We start from the raw sequence: 27,927 nt of genomic DNA, 5'->3' as shown, positions 1-27,927 counted from the left end.
TATTGACAGACAACATCATCCAAGCAATTGCAATGAACTCCAGTTACACTTCCGGCCACTCTAACCCACCTTTTCCTCACCACAAAATGCCTCATATGCTGACTGATAGAGCTATACTTGCCCAGAAGCAGCGGGAGATTCAGCCGCTAACACTGAACTAACACTAACAGCAGCCTTGTGTTCTCTATGTACCATGGGAACAGCATGGCAGGGACACAGCAGGAACAAGAAATGTGGTCTTGTGATTGAGAGAAAGTCTTGTTTCTCCGTATCTAAGGTCAGTAAGAACCAATAAACAGGAATCTAACAAGAACTAACAATTGCAAATCCATGTTATAATAGAGACGGGTTTTTCTTACCAGTCACTGAAAACAGAGACAAATCAATTAAAAGTCCTCAAAGTGCTGCTATCATTTAATAGCTGTATCATTACGGCCTGTCTCCCACATCTGTAAGACCTGTAATCAATTACATCTTTAGTCCAATTCTTATGTTAGGCAGTAAGCAAAATCATGGCATGAGTATAGTGCCCTGCTTTCATTTAAATACCAAATACATGGTCATACTCTATTTTGTTCCACCATAGGTACCAACTTTCCATTTAGAAGCAATTGCCTTGAGTTCATTTTATCTGAGTCAAGATATTGGCCTATATGAATCCTTAAACTGGCTGTATGTTTGTACATGTGATAGCAATTCATTTGTTATGCAGTTCATAAGGCACTCAATAAACTTTATATTGAAATATTTGTGCTAAATTATTATAGAGTCATTAAAAAACTTCATAGCCATACTCCATTTAATTCGCAATCCTAAATTTGGTGTTGATTTAAGTAAAGCAGAGGAGATAAGATACATTAAAGGTGAGTAGAGAAATTAAGTTCTACAAAATTAAGTTAGGTATGTCAGAGATCCAAATTCCTTACTTTTAAAAATACAGCTTCAAGTGTGTTGCAGTTTTCCAATTCTATGGGTTTTTGTTACTCAAAGCCGAGGATAGACAGACACATGATTTACAATTAAAGGTAATCAAAACCTCAGAGGTTGAGAGATGAGCTTCTGCTTCTGACATAATGTCAGTACGAGTGTTCTGTGATCTCCACAGAGTGCATATTGCACCACCTTACACTCCTGCTAAGACACTACAGCAGCTTTTGAGTATCATGTCTCCTGCTTAGGAACACAGATGTTCCAGTAAATATATTTCATCCTCTTTAGGACACATATGAACAGATATGGCTACCTAAACTAAACATAAAAACAAATGTCCATAAATATGAAAAGGAAATGATTTCTAACCTCAAATAATTAGTTTTAAAAACATTTAAATGATCCCTGCAGTTCTTGATGAAATTATCCAAAGGCTGGAGAAAACTGTCTTATAATCAGAGACTTAAACAGTTCCAACTATTTGTATTCTTAAAGAAATAAAACTGAAATATCACTGATTTTAGCACATAAGTACATCTGGGAGGAGCATCTGAAAGGTCTGAAATCTGATTACACCAGAAATGAACAGGTAAAAATCAAGACCAGAAAGGTGATGTGAAAGTGGGTCAGGAATTCTGAGCAGAGAATGTGGTTAACGGGAACAAATTGTTAGCAACAGTGGCTGGTTTGCTATTGCTTTCATATCTTCAGTTCCAGAATGGGTGGTTTTCTGGAACACATTTTTACATTAAAATAAATTGCTATGTTCAGTCCAGGAGAAAAATAAGGGAAATTTAAGGACCTGAATCAACCAGAAAATAATGTGGACAATCCCTTGGTCTCTTCCGGATCTTAAATTCTATGAATCTGTGAATTATTTTATTCCTTTTAATTATTAGGTTCCTACTGTAAAGAAGCTAAAAAGTTAATGTTCTTCTTGAATCAGTGAATTACAGAAAATAATTGAAGCTTCATAATTGGATTATAACCCCAGGAGCATATGGAAATGCTGAACTGGGAAGGTGAAGTAAGGAAAGTATGTCTGTTTTCTTTTTTTTTATGTGATCACCAGGCAGTAATAGCCATAAATGCTGCACTTATTACCTGTATTACACTGAAGCAATAACATGCCTGTGATCCTGCAATAACTGCTATTTGAACAGACTGCTGTGCTTCCATGAAGCGTACATGAGGTTGGGTATCTGTTGGCAGACAGTTTATTTCAGAATAAGTCCTATATTTGCACATTGCTATTACTTTCATTATTTTATTTAGGGTTGCCCCCAGAGCTGTGGCTAGGTCCTTTGCAAGAGAACCAGAATCTGGAGGATTCCACTTTCCCTAGAGCTCATGGGGACACAGAAAATACATGCCCAAAGAAAAAGAAGACCTTTTGAGATCTCTGTCAGATCAACATCTTTTAAAAATTAGGCTGAAAACATTCTATCTTTCCTGTCTGTGTTTGTAACGAGACAGATATAAAAACCTCTGACGCAGTTGCAAAGATTCTAAGAAATTCCTTCTCTACTGAACATATTTTTAAAAAATTAAAGTCTTTTCAGTTTTTAACAGAAATCTAATAGCAGCATTTGTCACACAAATAATTCTGGGAAGTTACCAAATACTTGGAATGAAGGACATGGCATGCTGCATAGCCCAGAGCTCTTGTCGATGCTTGTTTGGAATGGTATGAGAAAGTCTAGCAGCTGAACACAATGACATTTTTGTTTTCGTGCTGATAATATTCAATAGCTTTGCCACCAAAGTTGGCCTGCCACTTCCCCTTGCACAGAAATAGCAGGAATGCACTAAGGTTTTAGCCATTAGCTGGAAGCAGTGCCCAGGTTATTCTTATTGGGGGGAGGGGGGTGTTGATTAAGTATAGCTGATATTGTTTCCTTTCAGCAGAGCTTTAGGACAAGTATTTCTCAAACAGAGCAGAACATTATCTGCATCATACCTTTAAGAAAAAGGTTAGAGAAACATTTCTGCTACACAAATATCAGAACATGAACAGTGTGTCTCTGTCTTCTCCCAAAAATTGGTGACTCCTAAGGTGTATAAACCACACAGTTTATTGGTTCTGCTCTCCCACTGCTACCATCAATTCCCAAAGGACATGAGATCAGAAAGACCCACTGAACCTGACACCATGGAATTTAGGAGAACAAATACCAAAAATGGAGACAAATCTAAAACACATGGATGAGCTTCAAAACAGAGGAAACAAAGATAACCAGAACTTTCATTGCCACTAAAAAAACCCCCACCACAATGACTCAAAGGACAGCAGTGAAGCAACCTTTGTCAAACCAAGAGAGTTCAACCAGCCTTCTTCACTGGAAAGTAGAAACCAAGCATCAGAATTTTACAGGATGCCTTGAGGGGCTGGAAAATTCAGACTGGTGAGAGATCCACCGTCATGAGAGTCCTTTCACAGAGCAACAACCACATTATAAAAACAGGCATTTCTCTCACAAACGTATATGGTGCGTAGCCTGTCTGCCCTCTGGACAGTTTTTGGCCATGAGCATTTTCACTCTTAAATGGATGGATGGTGATGCCAGGGTTGAATGGCTGCACAAAAAATATGCTGGAGAAACAGAGAAAGAAAGAGTACAAGGAAAGAGGGGAAACATGCACATCTCAGAACAGGTCAGAAGCAGCTCATTAAGTGTGTTGCACTCTTTCCATCTCAAAACCCCTCCTGTTATGACCTTGCTGTTACGATCATGCCCTTCACACTGTTACACAGAAGACTCAATATTTCTGAGTTCTTTTACTTGTTTTGGTTTTTCCCTTTTTTTTTTTTCCCACAAAGACTTTAATTAAAATTCATCAGAAGAAATGTTTTTAGCACAAGTGTCTGAGAATGCTGCCTCTTTCCCTATCTTCCATTAAATCAGGTTCATCCAACTTGAAAGGAGATGAGAAACTCTCACTGACACTCTGTCACACTCCAGTGAAAAGACAGGCACATTCAAAACAGAAGAGTGCAGGTGCTCATTTATTACTTTACACAGATTATTTTTCTGCCTTTCTTCCTGACAATGGGGAACGCTCACATCCCAGATAGAGCTCTCTGTAGTGCTGCGGGCATTTGCTGACCTAGAGTTTTGTTTTCCCTGGTGAAAGAGGCAAGGTAAGAAGAGGATTGGTTCACTGCCTACTGGGGTAGCTTCAACGTTTGTTTTTAACAATGGAAGACATTTGGAGATTATTTCAATGGGAATTAATATACAAATAATTTTTCAATAATATCAGGTAAAGGAGAAAAAAACTTGTGTACATCCATGTCCATATTTACACACTGCAAATATGTAATATTTATATAACTGAGTGCAAAACTGCAAATCAACTTATTTCAGAAACCAAGATGTTGTTCAAAGGAAATACAAGTTCCCTGCCTTGTATCATTGCAGTCCTAGAGAGCAACTCCACAAGGTTTCTAATAGCATTATTAAGCATCCTCACTATGAACATGTCTTCAATGCAAGAATTAACAAATCATGTCCATGGCTTCAGGTTCCTGCTTTTATGCCTACTTTGTGCATCCTTAACGTTCACAATTTGGCTTCTGATCAAAGGCATTTTGACTTAGAAGTATTAACCTTCTTTTCCCTTTCCTGCTCCTCTTAATAAACCTTCCCTAAAAGCCCATGATACAAAGAACTTGACAAGGATATAGATTTCTCCAAGCCAACTCATCAGTGTGTTTTGATTTGGTCCGGACACACACACATTCACAAATAAGAGGAATATACTCATATAGTCCCCTCCTTGCTTTGTATCAGAGTGTTTAGTCCATCAGGATACCTTGGCTGTGCTTGGCCTCACAGTACACCCTTCTTTGGACTTCTGGTTTTAGTTGGAATAACAAAGAAAATCCAGGGGGGAGGCAGGGAAAGTTGGTGTTTTGTTTTTTTCCCCTCAAGTCTGGGCATTTCTTTGGTTCCCATGAAGACTGACCTCTTCAGCATGTATCAGAGCCATTCACAGTTCTCATATTACTAGGATAGACCCAACCAAAATATCCATCAAGATTTTAAGCAGGAACTATTCAGTATGATTCCACATGGTTCCTATATGAGTTAATCCCACTGAATGAGCACTCTCTCCTTCACGCCCTCTCAGTCCCTGCTTTATCACACAGCAATGGTGTCAGCTGATATAAATTACAGAAGAGACATAGGTTTTGGTTCTGCTTGAATTAATATTGAAGCCAGAGTGCACCTTGCTTTAACATACACAAGACTGCAGAACACAGTAAATTCCTTTACCTATCAAAAGATTATTTCTTAAAAATACAGGAGCAGAGAGGGCCTAACACCGCTGCTATGTAAGTCTCAGATAGTTTGGAGTTTGTTTTCACTGGGGTCAGGATGAGAACATGAGTTTACACTGGCTATAAATTTTGTCTGACTTCACTGTGGAACAATGTATTTACTACAGGGATTCTTTTGGTTTTTTTGATTTTGAGCTCACTATGGAGATTGTATTTTGGTTAACCCTTATTTTATTTATAGTTCACAGTAATTATTGTCAATTAACAATTTAAGGCAGAAAAAAAAAGGAATGGAAGGGATCTTACTTCTCCCAAACCTTCATTTCATCAGTTTTCATATAACATGGACTTGTTATTTTCACAAAATAGAAGGAAAATAAAAATATTCAGGAATATACAGCTCTTGCTGCCTTAATGCATAGCAGGACAGACCATCATGAACTTGCAACAAGGCTTGGTCTAATAGAAATGTTGTGTTGCTGCAGCTTTTGACAAGAAAACCTGCCCTGAAAGTCACCTTGAACCCCTCTGAAACTTCAATGAACTCAGCCTTTTTCTGTGGGGGCAAAAGAAATGCACACAGTTCATTTCAAAAATAGTTTAGGATTTAAGTAAATTAATGTATGACTTTTCAATTAATAACCTTGGTTACATTATCCTTGGGACTATCCCTTTAATAGAATCTAAACAGTGGCAGCCTGAATATTTATTCAATGTTCAACGAGACAAAACCAAGGACATTCAGAATCAAATAAGAGGCTAAAATCTCACATTTGATAACTTGCCAAGGAGTCAACTGGGATACCTTCAAAAAAAACCCCAAAAAACAAAAAACCCAAACAAAAAACAACAACAAGAACAAAGCAAAAAAACCCACACACAAAAAAAACCAAAACCAAACCAATAAAACAACCACCCCCACTAATCCAAAACAAACCCAAAAGCTTGAGTAATCAGCACAAAAATATGGATCTAGAGGTTATTTAAAGAAAGCAGCGTTCATGGTAATCATTATTCAGTAGGGATTTCCCATACCTGGAAAACCATTTATCTGTGAGATTTTATCTCACCTTTCTCAAGAGTCAGCCTGAGCAACAAAGAGACTTGCTGCTCCTTAGGTTTAGATATTTTTACTGTTGTTTTAATTAAGGCCTTTATTTTTACCCTGGAACACAATGAAGTCACAATGACTGAATCAAGATGGACAGGGATTATCTTTTGAATACATGTCAGTGTCTTAATTGTGCATTGCAGAAGGCTTGGTTTTTAGTCAACTGTTGGGGGTTTTAAGCTGAATTTTCTTCTGAAAATTACTGGGGGAAGGGAAGAGATATTTTATATCTCTTTTTCCAAATTTCCCTTTCCTTCTCCAAAACTTATTTTATCTTTTAAAACATTTGGGGCCTAAATCTTCGTCAGTGCAAAAATGTAAGAACAGACAGAAAGACCGAAATCTTAAGAGACAGACTGTGAGGTTTTTTTAATTAAATATGTTTCAAAGTAATAAAGCTCAAATGTTTAGTCTGTGCATGAGAATTCTTTCAAACTATCTCCACCGAGATGTAGTTAGGAAGAATGGGATGTGTCCAGTATACTAACAATGGACTAAGCCATCTGTGTATGTTTTGAAGAGAATCTTGGAATGCTTCTGGATGAAATATAACACAATGCATGAAAATTACAGTGACAGATTATGAATATTTCAAAGATAATAATTTATATTTTGCTAGTACAGTGACACAATATGCAATTTTTTTCTGTCTATAATGTTACATTTTAAGGTTGACTATCTTCACTTTTGATTAAAAGCATATTTTGACTGGGAAGATACACTTACAATGGTGCATACCACTGCACCAGCAGAGACTCTGTACTTCAGAGAAAAAAAAAGCTAATTATGTGATATTTAATATTATGTACATGAAATATTTAAATATTTAAATTTTAGACTAATATGTGCTGATGATCAATATGACCACAGATGAGTGTAAAGCCTCTTTTTAAAAAAACTTCAGAAAGGGTTAAGAGAGGCCAAGGTCCGGTTTTGGAAATTTCTTTACTCAGTGCTTATGAAAATCCAGAAGACAACACATACATAAAAGAGCAACAGATTCTTGCTTGCTAAACACCCTTACTCATTCTTTTTAGCCGTAACTTTTGACTGAGTTGTTGCATAGAGTCCCAAAAGATACAGTGCAGCCTAGCAGGTTTCTGCTGCAAAAGGGAGTTTGATGAAACTTTGCTGGACACACGTTAAACCAAATACTGAGGATCAGAACCACATAAAAAAAAAATCTTCCAGTAGCAATTTTTTTTTCATTTACTCAGCTACTGTACAGCCTATGATGACTTGTTTTCCTTTAGTATATGAACAGTTTGACAGATTACTGTGACAAGGTTACTCTCAAATTGATAAAAGGTTTGATAGTGTCAGAACATTTGTCAGAAATGTCTCACATCACGTGTAATGGACTCTGCACTTCAAGCATCAATGGTACTCCAGTCTGTTTTCTATTTAGTGTGCAATACACACCACACAAAAACACACAACAGAAAGACAGAAAAGCAGGCAGGATTCACCAAAAGAGCGCCATACTTTATCAAACAATTCTGATTAAAGGGTTTCTCTTCCACAACCCACCTGGCAAAATGCAATTAAATTAAAAACTTTACATGTGACTTAGAGGGTGGCCTCCTTACAAGAATAAACCTGGAAATGGGATGGCCTATGCTAAATGTGTGTAACCATAAGAATTTCCAGCATTTCCTGTACTTCTGAAAGAGAAATATTGTGGCTTTAGAAGATTATTCCTCAGGCCTGCCAAATGTCAGATATTACAAATGACAGTTGTACTACTGGCAGCCTTGTCCCATGCTAGAGCAGAGGAAATACGTTCAGAAGGGCTCATTTTAGGCACTGGCAGCTAGCCTAGGGGAACCAATGTGCTAGACATCAGCTAGCTTTGGTGAATGCAGCTCCACGAAAAGCTTGTAATGCAAAATAATATGATTTATGGATTAGAAGTAAGGTTTTCATTTCACATCTTGTAGCAAATTATGCTAATACTTCTAGGCAGGAAGCTTAAGAGACAGCACCTTCTGCTTGTTTGTGAATACCATGTTCACATGAAATCTTTAAGACATGGTGAGCCCCCAGCCACATAAGGTAGGAGAGAACTCACAGAAGACAATCTTTCTGAACAGACAAATCTATGTCTTGTTCATATAGCAGCAGATTGTTAGTTTTGGTTTTAGTGGTGGAGTGGGGGGAGAGGGAGGGTTTGGGGTTTTTCTTTGTTTAGGTTTGGGTTTTTTCAGGAGCGGGCAGGGGGAAAGATAAGGGGTTTGGTCCTTTATCCACCTCTACTGTGTAACCACATGCAAAGGTAAAGAAAATGTCTTGCAAAACATTACTTAGAATCTACATGCTGCCAGGACAACTTCTTGCATTTTCAGATATTTAAGTTTCCCTATACTGCCTTTCTCTTTTGCTTTGATAAATTCTTTTAATATTCTGAAAAAAAGGACAGAAGAACTATCTGGTTTCTCCTTGCTGACATTCAGCAAAATGAATGTCAGCATTTTTCTTAAAGAGCATCTGTTCACACAGGAATCTCATGATAGCAAGACAAAGTCCCCTAATCATAGACCAGATTAAGTTTAGTGGAACACATTAAAAATTTTGCCACAGTGCCAAAAGGAAGCTCTCAGATACTTGATGTGCACTTCCCATAAGCAGACAAGGGGTAGGGACGTGCTCCCTGAACTTCACGATTTAAGTATCACTGCTCACACCGTGACTTGAGCACTAGCCGCCAAAGTTGCGAGGCTCCTTTAGGAATAACTAGTTCAGTCCTGATCAGCTGAAAGCATTTGTGTGAACTTGGGAAGAGTCAGACTGCAAGAAGATTATAGCAAAAGGGCTTTTTGAAAGTCAGTAGACTACAATCAATTTATACATACTGAGGATCCAGCCCTTGAACTGGGATTATCTATGACTGTCACATGTGGAAAGTGTCAATGAATGTAGTTTGTACAAATGTCAGACAGGTACACTCACAATTCAGCCTGCATGAAATATGAAACATCACGAGCACACCATACTCCTGTGAACAGTGAGTCAGTTCTACCTGCAGTAGCTTTAACAGGAGAAAGTCACAGGAAAGAGTTTCAAGCTACCATAATTTTACTAAAGTCCAGGTATCACTTCAGTAAGACTGCAGGCTCCACTCCTGGCAAGTCATGTCCACATAAAGCGTACTCAGGGAAGTCTTTCGGGGTTTTTGATCAAAATCAGGAAAGGCAGAATGATATAAAATTGTAACAAACCATTAAATTGATACTGTTATTACAAGCTTCAAAACAGTCATTTGGATTCAAGTCAGTAGATCAGCCCCAGACTGATCCTTGCTTTACTAAACTTCATCTATTGATCCCTATTTGAAACGCTGATTTGTAATGACAAATAGTAGAGACACTGTTGTCTTTTGGAACAGATGATTCTACGGCAAAACCACCACAGTTCTGCATCATAACAAAGCTGAATTTTTTTTTTTTCAAATATCTCCCTCCTCTTATTATAACACAAAAAAATGTATTATCCTAAATTCCAGCCAGGTGATCTCTGGTTGGAATTTCAAATTGAAGAAGGATAGAAGGGTGCAGTGTTTTAGGATGTAGTTCTTTTGATGACACATGAGGAGCAGAGCTCTTTTCTCTGTCTCTTTGGTTTCAACAGGAATAAAACACAGTAAAACTGATATTTATCAGGACAATCTGTAAATATGACTTCAGATAAACAGGAGAGTAGAAGGTGCTACCTTCTACATCACCATTTTTCAGTGGAACTGCAGTTAGTTAGCTATTCATCATATGGCTACAAGACCACATTCAGTGGGTTTCATACTTCTCAATCTTTGAGCCCAACAACGTGTGACATGGCAATCATAAAATGTGATAGATTCAGGGAGGAACACCCATATTTTAGTGTGCATCAGGTTATGATTCACAGATCATTATAACTATAAAATCTGTCATTAGTGAGGTTTTCCTGTCATGCAGATTCTTCTGTTAACATAAGAAATCAACCAGATTAGAACAAACAGAAGTCACTATGAAGGCCCTCACCTCCCTATTCCCCTAAACTCTTTACCTGAAGGTTTTCAACAGCCATTAATTAGCCATTCAAACTAAAGGAATAACACTTAACTTTCAAGTGTAGGAGGCTTCTGATGTCTTTTTGTGGCCACACATAAGTGTAAGCTGGAAGGCGAGCTTTGACATCTTCCTACCCAAAGAACACTGAGTATTTTAAGTGCACTTACGGCTGGCACAGCTTGATAAGGTCCTGGTCAGTGGTGCCGGGTGGAAGGCCTCGAATGTACAGGTTGGTTTTACTCAACTGCTCTCCGCTGCTGTTGTTGCTGCTGTTGTTGCTGCTGTTTGTGCTGGGGCTGGGAGGAGCCATGGGGTGGGGAGCTGGTGCATAGGACTGCTGGAAACAGATCAAAACAAAAACGCGGTTACTGTAAAAGGCAAAAGCATGACAGACACATGTGGTTTACCTCGGTAACTCCAGAACTATGCTATGCTTGGCCTACCTTCCCTGACCACCTCCACCTGCCCGCTCCTAAGGTCACCCACTCCCAGTCAGCAATGCCTTTCAAAATGCAAAACAGGACCTACATTTTGGGTTTAGCCATGGCTATGAAGTGCATTATTTTACTATATTTTTTTAATTGGGAATTAAAGTAGCTAGATTATAAACCTATTTTATCTAGATTACAAAATAAAGCTCTGAAATGACAGATACTCAGGGAGTAACTTGTATTAAAGGAAGAAGTTAAACACAATCTCCTCTAAGAGTACTCTAAGACACAAATAAGAATACGTAGCCATAGGTACAGAAGCTGATGCCAGAAGCCTAGTTAGTCTTTTCTAAACACGAGGAGCACCCAACACATGAACAGTCAGGTGGCAGAGAGTTGGATAGCCTAAGAGAGCAAAAATCCAAAGCAGTCTGAAAAGACTCTGCCGTTACAGATGTCTTTCGCAATAGAGAAACAGGGTTTGGAAAAGACGATCAGGCTAAGACCTTCTGCTCTCAAAACCTTACCCAATTCTGAACAACCACAAACCACACACAACAACTGAGAAATACCACTTAAAAAAGAAGGCATTCTCACAGGGAGAACAACACTCTCCCCACCCCTAGCTCCCTGGTAAAACACCCATTATGAAGAAAGGCACACATATGCTATAAAAATTACCTAAACATCTCTGATCTGAGACAACATTAGGAAATTTTAGTTGCTGCAACCATACCCCATGCCCTGACCACCAGAGTATTTACTCACAGCACAGAGTGCTTGCCAGGAGAATGGACAAATGGTTGGAAGTAGGAGGCTATCCTGTCACCACTGTGACCTATGCAGAAAAACTGAGCTCTAGCGGTGAATTTATAGGAAGTGGGGGATCCTGAGGGCCAAGCCCTAGACAGGCAGCCAAGGGAATGGAGTCAGAGCTCTAGGAATGTAACCATCTGCTGAGAGGGGGGGAAATCCCATTTCCACAAGCTGATCAGCATATTCTCCTTGCTTTATGTGTGGTGACAACAGCAGGTAAATGTTGGGCCAATGCTAAGTTAACCGTGCTATGCTAATGGACTAATAAAGGCAAAACATCTGCAATTTTCATTATAGTAGCAATAACACTTAAGTGACTTCTAATATGCTCATTCTGCATTTAGGCCTTGAACAGAGAAAATATTTAAGTCTGTGAGTATTTCTGATCATGCTAATCAACTACCCCTTTAATTTCAGTGGTCCTATTTCAGTGTTTATAATTATGCACACATAAAATCACAGACTTGGTAGTTGGATATTTTTTAATTAGTAGGTCTAAACTCTTTCAAACAAGTCCCATTATTTAGAAGAACCAAAAAAAAGTTGGAGAACATAAGGGGAGCATCAGTGACAGGTGAAACTCAGAGGTTTTGATGAAATGAAACACCACACTTGCAGCGATGCCTTTCCTGCTGCCTTTTCCTTCCTTGTTTCTCCCATTTAAACAATGAGAGGGGGACACAGCATCAAGTGTCAAGACATCAGAATTCTTCTGCAATCTCACCTGGTTGTAATGTGACTCAAGTAGGAGCCATTAAAAGGAGAAAACACTTCAATAGTGTGATTACCATGCTAGCAAGTAGTGGCATTCACTCTCTTCTAGAGGAAAAGATAAAGGACAATGAGCTGCCTTCCCCAAGTCTCTGCATAGATAGTTTTGCTGACAAGCAAAAGTACTTAATGCATACGGATCATATTTCCCTGCACACACATTTTATCACTGGGTAATCCCCACCCACCTGAGCTTCAATGTCATTCCCAAAATAGAGAGCTGAAGCAGCAGTCCTGAGTACCAGCACAGGGAACTGCCTCAACTGAGTATCAGTGATGGAGACACATCCTGGAAATCAGCTCCATGCCACAGCCATGGCCCAGCTGGATAGCACTGCAGGCAACAGTAACCTCTATTAAATACATAGGCACCTAGACCTTCAAACATCCTGGCTGAAGCATAGTTAAATCCCTGTGCACTGCAAGGCCACGGAAGAGGTAGATATGACTGTATAATACATTTGGATTTAATATACCAGGAGCTCAGGAAATATCTCATGGTCATCTTGCATATTTTGAGCATTCCTAAGCTAATATAAATAAAGGTCAAGGTGACACTCTTCCTGCTTTCCCCTACATCTCTAAGTTTACCATACACAATGAATCGATGCAAATGATGTAAAGCAATGAAAGATTTTTCCATAAGCCAATAAAGTTGTATGTACTTTAATTATTAATCGATATTATTATATATGTCTTAGCCGAGGATAATTAGTAAATGTCCTATTCTCACATCAACCTAATAAGCAAGAAAAAAAAAGTGGAAATATACCTTTGAAATACAAAGAGCAATTTTCATTCTATTATCAGATCTTTATCCTCACACAGAGGAGAGCACTGGGAGCCTAATTCTAATTTAAGCTTAAGACATTTTATCCCTCTCAGACAGTTGAAAAGGGATGCAGAAGTGAACACGAATTACAGTTACACCGATTTTAAGGACACAGCTACTAAAAAAAGTCCTCAGTATACAGAGAGAATGAGGCCATAGGACAGGTCGTCTCCCAAGTAAGAGCTGCTCAGACAACAGGCACTCATGGATGCCTGGATTCACAGGAGCATCCTGGGAGATGCTTTAAGGATGGGCAGAGAGGCAGCCGCAACTCCAATTTGGAGGATGCTGATCTTCTCAGCCCAGCAAACCCTGCTATACTCCAAACCCTCTTCACTTATAAATCTCAGCCACAGCAGCCCACAGTAATTTCCATGCATATCCAATACCCCAGAATACCATCCACAGAAAGATTACAAAATTGCCTGTACTGAGGCTGATGACATCTTCTGGCTGGTTGCCAAACTAAAAGCTTCAGGTCAGAAGAAAGCTTTGGATTCCTGTTTCCTGAGCCGATGAGTGTATGACTGATGGCAGAAGTATGCATTTTGCCTCCAAATGAGCAAAGTGTCTGGTTTGTTAATCTCCACATAATAACTGGAGTGAAAGAAATGAATGGCAACCTGATGATGATCCCAGATATGGACCACTTGCTACAGGATCCTGGATGATGCTGAAGTGGGGCACTGCCTGGGGAGCCACCTGTGCACTCGACAGCAGGAAATTTGTGTCTTGTTCTGACATTGGACCTCTCTGTGGCTGGGGCCAAAGCACTTAACTTCTCTGCCACAAGAGCCATAAGGAGCACCACTGTCAAGGCTGGCTAAAAACACCCCAACACCAGCAGTAGAAATCTGAGAAAGAGGTTTTGCCAGCACAGCCAAGCACAGGACCCGTAGATCTAGAAAAAAAAGTATTAGGCAAAATCTGTGTGTTTCACTTCAAAAGGAAGCTGGAATTCAGAGTTGGTTTTGCCATTAATTTTTCAAATAACCAATACAACCAACTAATTTTTCAATTCTCAGGCTTCATTATTCAGTGGGGAACGTGTGGGGAGTGAACTGGTTTGTAGATCATTCCAAGCAGCTTATTAATTTAGCATGGATGGCTAAATAGGATTTGTTTTCAACTTTGAAAAATGAATGAAATTTCCCCTTTTACATTATTTAAAAGTGAGAAATTAATGTGCTTAATTCTTATCCACTCTCAGGAACACACCCTTGTGCTTAAACCCTGCAGTTCAGCTCTCTGAAACTAAGTGTCCCATGGAAGTGCACACAGCTAAGCATAAATAATGAGATACCTTGGTCTTTCTAACTAAATAACCCAGAAATGCTGAACCAGAAGCCTCTTGGATACTAAACGAACAACACTCCTCCTTCCAATATCCAACCTCCATACACAAGAACAGTATTTATCTTCCCATGGCAACCAACTACTCTTTTGTAGTTTTTCACTTGTTGCAAGTTTAGGTTAAAGCATTTTTCTTTCAAAGCAAAACACTACTTTAAAAGACAAATTTCAAATATCTTTCACATACAATTCCTTTTGGATGGGAATCACAGGCCCTAGATGCCAAGTTGTAGAGTCTCCTTTATTAGCAGCAGCTGGCTCCTTGGCAGGCTTCTGAGGTGGCTGGGCTTGTGGTTTTGGAGTGGCCTCCGAGCCTAGGATGCAGCTGGACAGCTATGCTAATGGACGAGCCAATTTGTTTGTAGTCACCTTTGGTTATCCCAGATTTGTACTCTTTTATCCACTTGAAAGGAAGGTCTTGGAAAGATTGCCTATTAACACTGATATGCTGACTTTTCCTATCATAGTGCATATTTTATATTAGAAACTTAATACGACACACAGTCCAGCATTAAAACATGTGTTATTTAAGCAATTGTGAACACACACTATCCATTTCACTCTGAACAGAGTGTTTTCCAGCTGCTAGATTCATCTCACTTAGTGCCCAATTGCTACCCAATTCCCTTAGCTCCTGATGGAGAAAATAAAATAAGACAAAGTAAATACAAATAAATTGTGCAAATATCAGTTTACAGCTCACATTAGCAAAACACTGTTCTCTCTACACCTCAACTGTACAAAGATGTAATTTTTGTGACCTGGAGGGTTCTTACTGGCCAATTATACAAACAATGAGAGGATGCCACCAACTTTCAGCCTGTTGATGGGATTTTGGAGCTGACTGAACAGAAAATTCTGTATTAAGCAAAAGGCAGTCATCACAGTAGAAGAGAAAACAGAGAGGTAGGGAAAATATAACAAAAATAATTAGATAAAAGTCACAGCAACTCTTCTGCCTTTAGTTTGCTTCCTCAGTGAGAAACAGCACCAGAAGGTAAGCTGTATTTCTCATCCATAGACAGGTGGAATAGAAAAGTGAATAAAAGATGAACATTGAAATGGGCGACACAAAAACCTCATGTATTTTCGAAAGGCTACAGTCAAGGGAGCTCGAATCATAATTTTCTTCCTGGGTTTGTAGGGCATTCACTGGTCTTGCAGAATCCAGCCATGAGTATTGTCTATCTCCCATCTGGCCAATGAAGGCCAGGAAGACAGAGCTTCTTTTGGATGCTTCCCCAGATAGTCAGGTCTTTCCCTAGGCATCTAACAGAAAATAAACAGATGTAAAAGTGCACATATTTTCTAACCCCTCTGCACAGTACCAAAGCTTCCTAGACTGTTTCTGTAGAAGCAACAACTCACAGCTTGGCAACATTTTCTATTTCTAAAGGAATGGCATGTGAAAATGTAAGTAAACTCAGAAGATGAAGACAGACAATAAGGTTCAAAGTCTGTTCCATCACAGTTCTTTCAATCAGGAAAACCAGAACACACCTCAAGAGGGTTTTGATTTCTCTGAATCCCTTCCAAGGCCTTTAAAAGTGATTTGCTGGATACAAGAAGCCCGGTGAGTCAGAGCCGCCAGGTTACACTCTCTACACTCTACTGCAAAATCACTGTGCTACCCCAAGCAAGTCATTTAGATTCCTTACATCTCAGTTTATTAATCTGTAATGATTCTCCTTTACCTTTTTAAGGCATATATAATGCTCTGTGATTACTGGATGAAAGACACTGTTAAGGATTGCAATATTATTTAAAGATGGGAAAAATATTATTGAAGTCTAACTTAATAACTAGAGTTATACCTAATTCTTTTGCAGATAAAAATCTTTTCTGCATACAATGATTTTGCTATTCTTTATCTAAACTGAATGAATGAAACAATTTTAAAAAATAAATACCAATCCAATTAGTTGGCATTAATAATATTTTTTATTTAAAAACAGAATTATGCATTCTGCGGTGGTGTTGTGATCTTACTTCTTGTATACATTGAACTTACTCTATTACAAATTATATCTTTAGTACACAGGAAAAAGGTGTAATTTTGTTTTGTTTACCCTTTCTTTCTTTTCACACAGAAAAAAAAAAGTCACTTGGGGAAAATGGCAATTATAAAGAAAAAGCCCAATCTGGTCCTCCTACAGGCACAATAGTCGTCCAACAGTTAGATTAACAATGGGATTTGATGAGTCAGTAAGATACTTTGAGATCTTTGTTTCGCAGACAAAGCTGTTGAAATTAGTAGGCTAAATACTCCTTACAATTCCCTTGAACCCAGCACAAAGCACTAGAGATCATAGAGCACAATCACAGAGCATAAGCTTAGGTACAATTTGGCTGAATTTTCTCTGTTCCAAAATACTTCTCTTCCAAGTCATGACTGCCCAGATTTTAGCATTTTATAAACACTTGGAACACTTACAGACCTGCCAGTAGGTCTCATTTTATAAAGTTTTCTTCATTAAAAACAATCAAGCAAACATACAAAAAGCAACAGCAACTCACTCTTCTGGCTATCCTCAAGAGCACTGAGAGTTTAGCAATTGTTAGCCAGGGTCACATACACTAGAAGCCTGACAATTTTCTCACTGATCTTCTATTTACATTAGGACAGACTAAAATAAGTCAATCCATACATCACTGCATAATCCCACCATTATCAATGAGAAATTTCTAAAGCAAATTGGTCAGGTGAAAAGCAGCTTATTTTGAAGTGTGATGAAGTTTAAATAATAAAGTCGATTAAAGTATAAAACATTAAGAGAGATTGACAATCTTCTCACCTGAGGATGAACTAGCCCCAACAAAAGACAGTCCAAGACAAGGGAACAGCACAGAGATGAAGAGTATCATTTGCAGATAGAGAATACCCTGGCCATTGCTGCCTCCATGGTTTATGGTCACAAAACAGATGTAAGCTGCCAAGCTGCCAACCCTCCAGCTCTTTAACCTCTCCTCCCTACATGTTGCTATATCAAAGATAAAACTCCTCATCCCTTGTAAGCAATTTTCTTTTTATCCATAGACCACCAGTAGGTCTAGACTAAGATATGGTAACTTCCCTGAATTTAGGGCTTGTCACATCCAGATGGAAGGGTAAAATTTTGTCCTTAACACTAAAAAGCCAAAGACTAGCAATAAGAGCTATGTCACCAAGTAAATATTTTCCAGAACAGAAAATAACCTTCACAGCCTAGTCTTCTCCCATTTATTTCATGGCAGGAGGCTCCCATGATGGAGTATTCCTGAGGCATTATTTATTTCTCAGTAAGGGAGAAGAAGAATTCTTTCTATAGATAACGTATTTTGGCACTTTTGCAAACCCATAAACAATAGCCTATATTCTTTGACATAAATTAGTGTTATTGCTTCATTATCCAATCCATGCATATTTTATTGATGTACTGAGACTAAATGTGAACAGAATCTAGATCTTTAAAATACTAAATCTGGGCAATCTGGACAATAAAACATTACAATTCATCTGATAAGAACATTTTAGAGCACAGATCAAAATATGACAGCAATTACTGCTTGTGATACAACTTTGCACTGAAAAAAAATGGAGGGAAAAATAATAAATTCTAGCAGAAATTATTGTTTGTGCTTACATTTTCACATAGCCAGTTCTGGGGCTGCAATAATGAGTTGTTGGTACATTTGAAGGTTAAGAACAAAAATGCAGATCAAAAGGCTGATACTTAACTTTCCAAATGTTTGCAGAAACAAACACATTTTTGGTTCCGAGAAACTAAATTTACTCTCTGGGTGTTTGTTTACATGTGGCAAACTAAAAACATCTTGGAAATGAGATGCAGGAGGCACGTGCTTCATTGTATTGCTTTTCTGCACACAGTCCACACATACCACAGCATCAACACTGGTGAGAGGACCTGCCTATAATAAAACCCCACCACATAAAGCCGAACTTAGAGCACAAAACAAAACCAAAACATCAATATCATCTCTTTCCTCTCCACTTGAGAATTTGGTGAGCAGAGATCAGAAGCAGATGTGTTTTCATTTTGCAGAAAGAAAGCCCCACCAAAAAGATTTTTCAAAATCCAACCCAAGTTTCCTCAGTTTGTCTTTCTTATGGAACAATTAAGCAGGAAACTTGCCACTGTTGCCATAAGCACTGGTGTAATGTAGGAATCAGGGGTGGCAGACCTCCTCAGGAATGTCCCTCATCATCTCCCCATGTTACCACAACAGTCTTTTGTAGATATGTATGAGGAAGCTCTGCCTCCTCCACCCAGTGCTATATAAAGATGAGTTGTGCCTCCCGTCCTGCAGCCAAAGAAATCCACAGAATGCAGAGCCTGGGAAAGGTTTTTCCCAAAGTCAACAACTTGACATCATCAGGACAGAACCGGGACATTTCACAATCACCAGAGATCATGTTTTCTTTGAGACCCCTTGAGCTACAGTAACACACTGGTCCCAGGCTAGGGGCCAGTGGGTGCCCACAGGAGATATGAGCCATGACAAACCTCACCACAGTTTTGCTTCCAATGCAAACTCATCCAGCAAGTTATCATAGCAAACAGCTTTTAAAAAAATTGTTCACATAAGTCATAACAGTTTCTACCTAATTCCTCGCTTAGGAAGAAGAGGAGACAACTAGCCTCATGAGACCAATGTATGTAATGTCATTTAAAGGACAGCTAGAAAGCCTTCCAACAGTAAGCTGATATGGTGGGGATAAGAATCTAATGGTAGTGTGGTTAGGATTAAGGTGTCAGCCTGCAGACATAGTTGGCCAAGGTGGTGCTGCGCACCTTCACTCTTCTGACAACCCTGAATACTGTACCAAAAAAAAAGGGTAAGAGAGGTAGGGAAGCTAGGGTGGCCACGTATAGGGCTCACCACTGGTAGCTGGGGCTGAAACCCCATGTTAAGAATCTCTCTGTCCCATTCTAGGTACTCCTCTACATTCTTAAAACAAGTTGTTTGTGTAAGAGAGTGAACTTCATAATGAAATCACCATTATCATGAGTCAGGACACTGTCTAGGCCCACTTAGATTGAAGTGAAGGAATGAGACTCTGCAAGCTTAATATTGATGAGGTGAATTCTAGACCTCCTTCAGGTCAAAAGCAGTTTTGAGCATCACATTACTGACATTCCAGAAGCACACAAAATGTTATGTACATGGGAATGTGAGATACACCATGAAGCATTTTGAGATTTAAGCACACTTTCAGCTAGTTTCAGTAAGTGCTTTAAATCCTATGCTAAGGAAGATGAATAAACACTCTCCACTTTGTTACTGCAGACTCCGATGCCATATCAAATCTCCATTTTCTCTAGATTACATGTGGCAGACTTAGGAGGTAGTATGGGAAATGCTGCTTAATTTTCTTTGATTTAACAAGCATCTAATATAACTTACATTTAAAATTTCTTTCAAACATCAATCAAATCTACTGGAGGCAAAATTTACTAAATAAATGGAATAATTAATGCAAAAATAGAGAACTTCTTTATCCTATCTTTGGAATTTTCAGAAAAACCACTGATTTATTTACAGGCATTTCTATTTTTTTTCTTTAAAATTCAATTTTCTGTAAATTACATTGGTTTTGAGAATGAATTTACTTAAACATGCACTGAGTACAAAACCCTGACACTTACGTCTTTTTGGATCTATGAAGTACAATATTTCCACATTTTTGTTTCCATTCATACTCTTACAAGGAAATCATACTTACCTTAAGCTAAATTGAAGCCTGAGCACTAAACTCTCAAGATACATCCTATATTCACACCAAATGCAGACTGAAGCAACTGATCAGCCCACCCACAAGGGGATTTGACCACCTGTCTAAGTAGATGCCACAGCAGTTACTGCTCAGCACACACTTTGCTGCGGTCCTGGTACCACAGGACAATTGAATGATGGAAGTCTCCTCCTAAATTATGTGATACTTAAAGCCACTGTAAGAGGACAACTATTTCTCTGCAGTTAGTGAGATTCTGACATCTGTTTTTGCTAGAAGGCAAATAAAAACCATGAACTTTTCTTTGAAAAATAAAAACAACTTTAGAATGTTCATTTTGCTACAAAATCATTGAATCTGAATATGCACAAACTTGACCTGCTGGTTGGATATACAAAAGACTCGTCATTTTTTACACTGCAATCCAGTATTATTCAGCAAGTCATTTCCAGTCTAATTTCTACTTGTTTCTTCAATGTTTCCACCACCTCTGCTTTTAAGCATTTCTCAGAGTGGGAGAGGGGGAAATTGAAAAGGTCTAAATTTACTATGGTATAAGTTCTCAGTTTCTTCCCATTGCTTCGACAACAGATTGTGCTACTGTGCTTGTCCGAAGTCTCAAATGTCATTTGACTCATGCACTCAGAAATGTTGACTCAATTAAAATATCCACACAAATCTAACTTTTGGTTTGGTAAAAGTAACCCACTCACTTTTTTCTGATATGCTTAGAATGTCTCATAAGCAGTACAGAAATTTAATTTCATTATAACAACTTTCTTTTCTCAGTTCCCTAAAATCATCATTAGTTTCTGTTAAAGTTGTGGCATGGTGAGCCAAGTATGTTGCTAACATACAGATTCAGCTGAAGATGCATTGCCTAAACCATTTTAGGCTCTCTGACATGTGCTTTTCCATACTGTGCATAACAATACAAAGAACCTGAACTTCTGTGCTCAGAGGCGAAGAGCCTTGCAATGTGGGGACTCAGCTGCTTTGTTATGGATCTGTGTAAAATGCAATGGGCCACTAACTGGGATAATGAGGTACTCCTGTGGCAAGCAATAGGAATTCAGAGTGACAGGGTACATATGCTAAATTCCTGAAACAAACCAGAAAGTTAAAAAAAAAAAAAAATAGAAGAGAGGTTCTAACACATCCATCTCTACTTACTATGTTTTTCATCCAAATTACATATTTCTTGATAAACAAAAGTTTAAATTTTCTTCTACACTGCAACATTGCCTCCAGTCTATTCTGTTAGCTTTCTGGCTTTTTGACCTTTTAATATTCTTCATTAATGCATAATTTATTTTTTAAGTTGGCATTTTTTTCTCTGGAAAGAATATGTATTTGAAGTAATTTCAAATGTTAAATCAGGATAAGCAAGGGAAGAAAGAAAATCTCCTTAATACATTTTCTTAATAATGTTGTACCAAGTTTTATAATAGAAGCTTGAAGAATGATGGACTGTAACAATAAGGTTTATATTTCAAATCATATATATATAAATATCTTAAAGTCTTAATACCACTTAATACCACTGTTATAGATGCGCATGCACAAAACGTTGTGGAAAAAAACCGACTTGAAGTCTAAAATGAAAAATAATTTACATTAAAAAAAAAACAACCCAGGATGATTAAGAGTGACAACTGCAATACTTCTAACAAAATAATAATCAGATTGTAATAGTAACACACTGCGTTACCAGCTAGAGCAGAAACTGGTTAGGAATATCAGGGCAATAAGCTTGTCTATGGGCACACTGGCAGCAAAAGAAAGACTACATTTGCCCACGGCTAAATAGGGCGGGGGATGAGTGACAAAGGACAGATGGAGGCACTCGGTGCTTTCTTTGCCTCAGTCTCCACTGGCAAGGTCTGCTGACAGGTCTCTCAGTTGTCTCCACCTAGTAGTTGGGCCTGGGGTGAGAACTGCTGCCCAAGAAGAGAAGCATTACGTTAGAAACTACTCCAGGAAGCCAGTCAGAGGTTACTGAACACCAACTGCAAGGGAGACAGCTGGTGTCACCCAGAGGCTGCTCTCTGTTGTCTCTGAAAGGCCATGGCAACTGGAGGCCATCAGGATATTCCTGATGACTGGAAAAAAGGCAAACATTACACCTATCTTCAGAAAAGGGAAGATCTGGGGGTAAGCAGGCTGGCCACAGCCTGGCAAAATTAAAGAGAAAAGTCTCATGGGCACTGTGTCTAAGCTCACGAGGGACGAGGTTGCCAAGTGTAACCAGCACGGATGAGCAAGGGCAAACAAGACTTGGCCAATTTGCTCACCTTCTGTGTTGAGACAACCAGCTCTACAGATTAGGGAATAGTAGTGGATGTTGCTTACCTTGACTTTAGCAAGGCTTACAACGCAGCACGGCCACCAACAGGTGGACAACGGGAGCCAATAGGTAACACCAAGGTGGGAGGAGCGATGGACTGACTAGAGATAAGGGCTGGCTGAAAATATGTATGTCAATACTTCCAGTGCTATACAAAAGAACTACTCGGCACAAAACTCCTTCACCTCAGGCATTATGTAAGTTAAAAACCCTCCAAATTTACTGACAGAACAAATAACTACTAAGTGCTTTGTGCAGGTACATCCTATAATCAAATTCAACTGCACAACAAAGGATTTATTAAAACTGAGACATCTGAACTTTATTCCTTTGGTATGCTTTGACCTCAAGTTTAGTTTATTTGCTAAAGTCATTATTAAACAACAATGTTCCACACAGATTTCAACAGCAGTAGTATTTGCATTAGCTGTAGTATTTGCATTAATACAATATTCTTGGATTAAAGGAATTAGAAATAGTGAAAATCCTATTCCTCAGCTTCTTGGAAGATCTAGAGGGTAGTCTAAGGAAACGCTCTCTAATTTTAAAGAAAGTCTGGTTCTCAATCATTTGAAATTAAATAAACTGACAGGTCTTTAAAAATCTCTGAGACAATTAATGACACTGCTAGTTGCCATCAGAAAATCAAAGGTCATTTTTGGTCAGATTTTAAATTAAATACCCATACTTTTAAATTAAGTACCCATAGTCACAACAAATTGATTTTTTTATCATCTTCTTAAAACGGTGAAGATAATCTGACTCCCCCAATCATATCAAGGCATAGGTCCCAATGGGCGGTGTACTCAGTCCAGGTACTCAGAGTATCTAGGCTCAATTTTGGACATAAAGTCTCACACACAATACATTTAAAGCGCTAACTACAACTTAAGCCTCAGTTTCGGGGAATTTGGTCTAAGAAAACTTGAAAAATAACTGCAGTAGTACACTGAAAGACAGCAGCACAAATTCTGCAGGTCTCCCCAGCAGCAAAGGTTGGGGTCTTGTGGAAAACAGAATGTATCCAACCAAGAAAATGACCACGTGGTAATGACTACTCACACAGGATCCAAATTCAGGCTCCACAGGCTCACAAAGAACTCCAACATTTCCTAACTTCTGACTCCTTAACTATATAAACTTAACTTCCTCTAACAGAATTATCAGCTTCTGATAACAGAACTTTCTGTAAGAAAAAACCCATTTGGGAAAACAAAAAGCCCACCTAGCAGAGAGATTCATATTTGGGTGTTACTAATAACAGGTGGGAGCGTCTTGGGAAATGGCATAAGAAATGCAAACAGAGAGTAAATATCCACAGAACACCTTTCATTTTGCAACTTCCCAACCAGAGGCTGTACACAGACTGTCATCCTAACACATCCTGAAGGGTCTATGTCTTCTGTGATTTGACCCATTAGACTTAGTCCTCTAAAAACCTCTTTGTGGGAACCCGTTTTAGAACTAAATTTTATACTCAAGAAAAAAAAGTCTGTGTATTTTAAATCAACCACCAAAAAAATTTAATTGGTGCTGCTTGCCCCACTCTTATTTTACTAGAAAAATTTTGCAGTAGTTCTTTTTCTGCCTCCTTTCTACCATTCAGAACATTTTATGTGAAACTCTGTATCCCATGTCTTACATGGACAATCCTCAAAAATATGAGGAGGTGTTAGCCACACAGTCAGGGGGATTGCTATCACATTTTTTGCAAGTCAACAGAAACACTGTTGACATGGTGATGCATTTGCTGCAATACAGAGTCATATTATTAAAAGTGCTGGACGTTTTTAATGCACTTTTAAAAACAAATGTCTGTATTAAAAATGTTTCTTCTTAGGGATTTCTCCTAAAAAGAAAAAGGGAATCCTAGACTAAAAATATATTTATACTCTTTACTGGTGCTAAATATCTGTGTTATGCCTCATATGCCTAATATTTTGTTTGCAATTTACCACTAAATTTGCTTTCTTGAACCCTGGGCTTATTCTAGTTCTTACAGGGCAAAAAGTCTTGCGATGATAGAAACAACCTGTTATCAGGCTATTATATATTTCATTGAGGTCCATTCATCATTACAATTCCCTCATCACCCCTAACAGAAGAAATGCTGCTGCAGAGGAGGAAATACATGCAGCAACATGGTACCTCTGAGAGGGATCATGCCATAGCCTTCTGCTGCCAAACAGAGCCCAGGTTTCCCTGCCCCCTCTCAGGCTCCCCACACTCGAGACCTCACTCTGCTCCCAAGACATCTGGAAGAGCCTCTGTGGCCAGTAGACCTTTGACAATCCACTGGTCTGGCAAGTATGACACAATTTACAAGTTCCTTTGCAGGCTGTATGCTGAGGGCTTTCAAGCCATAAGTGTCCTCCTGATATCCTCAACCCTTTCCCTCCCTTCCCCCTTCTAAACATTATCAGCTGCATAAAGATGCCTCAGAGCATCTGCAAATACAGGATTTGTTCAGGCTCTGATGGTGAAATGGGAAAACATAAGTGAGAGTCAATGTGTAGAGTGATGCCTGCAACTCAGTACCATAGCTCTGAAAAATACAGCAATGGCTATGGAGTTACATATATGCTTTCATTGTATTCCTCAGTCTCCATATCTTACATTTATTCACAAAAGTAACAGCTTTTCTTTTCTCATTAATGTTTTTTATGGTCTTCAGTAATTCTTCTGCAGTAAGCTACTAGTACATTAACACAATCCAGGAAAACAAAACTTTGAAATATCCCCCTCCACCGCTCCCCACTGTGAATGCCATCGAGAACAATGACACACAGCATAGCCTAGTTTTCCTTAAAGCACTACCCTCCAGAAGCATTAACTGCCAGGTCTCTGCAGTGACAGTCTGCAAGGCTAAAATTAGCAAGCAACACCTTCCCTTGCACCTCATCACATGATAGGAAACAAACATAAATAGGGAAATACAATATGTTCCTAAAGGTGGAGTCAGAATACTTTCATATCCATAACAGTTTAGCAGTAAAGGACACTTATACAAGCAGCTTCTCATGCTATGTCATCTGTCACTAGCATCATAATTTGCTTTTTGCATAGTTTAAAAGATGACCACCTCTAAATGTGCTCCTTCAGAACCATTTCTGACCTGAATCCAACTACTTCATGCCTATGTTAGAGACAAATTCTTTTATTAGGCACCACTATGTTATCAGATGTCTTCAGCAGCCTTCTGCATAAACACAAACCTTTCAGTGGATTCATCTCCTTGATAACTGTTGTACATTTCACCCAGGAGTATCACAAACTCCTTTGCAGGCCACATCCCTCTCTCCTGCACTACTGAAGTGCAGTTGATTGCAGGTTGGATGGCAGGACTTGGAAGATAAACCATAAGGCATATTTCCCCCTTTGTTTTTTTTTCCTAAACAGTGTTGTACAGGCCTTTACAGCCATACAAAGAAGCCACAGCTCTTCTTTTTCAAAACCTTGTCTGAGGATTCACATGAAATCGGGCATATTGAAGTAAATTTGGGAATTCAAACATAACGAAGAGTAGAATTAAATCTGCTGAAGTTGCATCACAGTCTTCACACAAAAAGAAAGCGTAGCCAAATTACCTACTCATTTAGGACCTCTATTTCTCCTGCATAACGGTAGCAGAAATAGTCCTTTGCACATATACAAACCCCCAGACATATATCACAGTATTACATAACACTACATGGCATACATACAACAGGAAGGCATACAACTAATGTGATTCAACTTATAGAGTGCTCTGACAACCTGTTTCTATAGCTTATCATCACCTCACTGGCTCAGTTCTAGCTCAGCTCATTTGACTGCCTCATGTACTCTTCTTCCTGCAGCAGTGTGCCTGTGGCTGAGGAGATGGGATAGCTTCTCCCTGAAGCAAAGTTCTGGTTTAACCACTAATTCCCAAGGCAGCACCCAGGATGTGCTGGAGCCACAGCCATTCAGCAGATCTAAGATAGGGAGAGGTTGAGCTGCCTTTTTTTTTTTTTTTAAATCCTCAGGGTTCTGACTGCTTCTATTCTAGTATTCCTAATTACAAACATCACTATTTTGGTCTGAAAACGTTTTGAGCTTTTTTAAAATTAGCCACAGCATTTTACTTGAAGACACTCTGGCAGAGGGCAGTTCCACAGGCTAGCAGCCTACTTGCTAAAATAGCATTTATCAGCTACTCACTTGATTACAATAATATTTCTGACAGTTTAAAGTTGAGTCCCAATTTAAAGACATCTTTAAAAAACAGACCTGTTGATTAGCAGTTTTCATCCAACATCCCAAGTTTGTGAACTGACCTTGATGTTTAATAAGAATAATTTATGCCAATAAGACAGGATTGAAAACAAACAAACACAAAACCGCCTCCCTTGCCACAAATGCTAAGGAAGAAACAAGGCCACTGCCATCAATTCCTTTCAAGACATTCATCAAACTACTGCCAACAAAAATAAGGCCCAGCTTCATTACATACAGAACAATAAAGAAAAAGGAGGTTGAAAATGAAGGAAGGAATGCTCACAGACAATAGATGGTTTTAAGATTTTTTTTTTAATTTGTTTTTTTGACAACAGTCCAGGCACCAGGGTTTTCTTCTCTGCACTTAAAAATTAGTAACTGACGTACTAATGAATTACGTGGCTCTTTCTGGCTGTGTTTCATGACTTTGAATTTCAAATCATCCTTGAAATATTTCATTATTTATCAGAGCTTTTTTTTAAATATATATACAATATTCATTAATGAAATCATGACAGGACAAATCACTTTCATCTTCATAAGCAGTAGCTGATTTTATTCAAACACCCAAATTATACTTTTGCTGCCTGTGATTCCAGACTATCATTCCTATTTACAGATGTTTAAAATGAGCTCAGCTTTTTTTAAAAACAAAAGGAAAAAATGGTCCAAAAAAACCCAAACAAGAAACCAAAAACAAAACCCCAAACCAACTAACCAACCAACCAAAAAAAAACAATTAAAGAAAACCTACCAAAAAAGCTCCACTCAGAAAAAATTCTCAACACCGTCCAGCCTAAGCCCACAATTTTTTTATTCTGCAGCCATGGGCTTAAAAGTGTCTTAGCTGCCTTTATTAGCTACAGGGTGGCATCAGTTCCAAGGTGCACAGAAGATCAGCTCCCTTTGCCATCCCACACACCTTAAGAGACAGATACCTCTCCCAAGGTTATGGTCCAAGGGTTCAGTCATGCTCCTGTCATCACCAAGGAGAGGCAGCATTAACACACAAGGACCAACACAGTCACCCAG

General features: G+C 38.7%; 1 protein-coding gene across 8 annotated transcripts in view; it reads right to left on the bottom strand.

Annotated features, from left to right (window-relative positions):
- RBMS3 (RNA binding motif single stranded interacting protein 3) overlaps window positions 1–27,927 on the bottom strand; it is a 601,210-nt gene that overhangs the window by 339,258 nt on the left and 234,025 nt on the right. For 5 of the 8 annotated variants that reach the window (XM_027675444.1, XM_027675443.1, XM_027675439.1 and 2 more), the window contains one exon: window positions 10,540–10,709. In XM_027675444.1, coding sequence (XP_027531245.1) covers window positions 10,540–10,709 — 170 coding nt within the window. The remainder of the gene's footprint in view (window positions 1–10,539; window positions 10,710–27,927) is intronic. The other 3 variants (XM_027675445.1, XM_027675441.1, XM_027675446.1) reach the window with 1 other exon arrangement.

This window comes from Neopelma chrysocephalum, unplaced genomic scaffold (assembly GCF_003984885.1).
Source record: "Neopelma chrysocephalum unplaced genomic scaffold, ASM398488v2 Primary Assembly neopelma1_26, whole genome shotgun sequence".
NCBI classification, from domain to species: domain Eukaryota; kingdom Metazoa; phylum Chordata; class Aves; order Passeriformes; family Pipridae; genus Neopelma; species Neopelma chrysocephalum.
The sequence above is the reverse complement of the archived record's forward strand: the minus strand, read 5'-3'. Positions and strand labels throughout refer to the sequence as shown.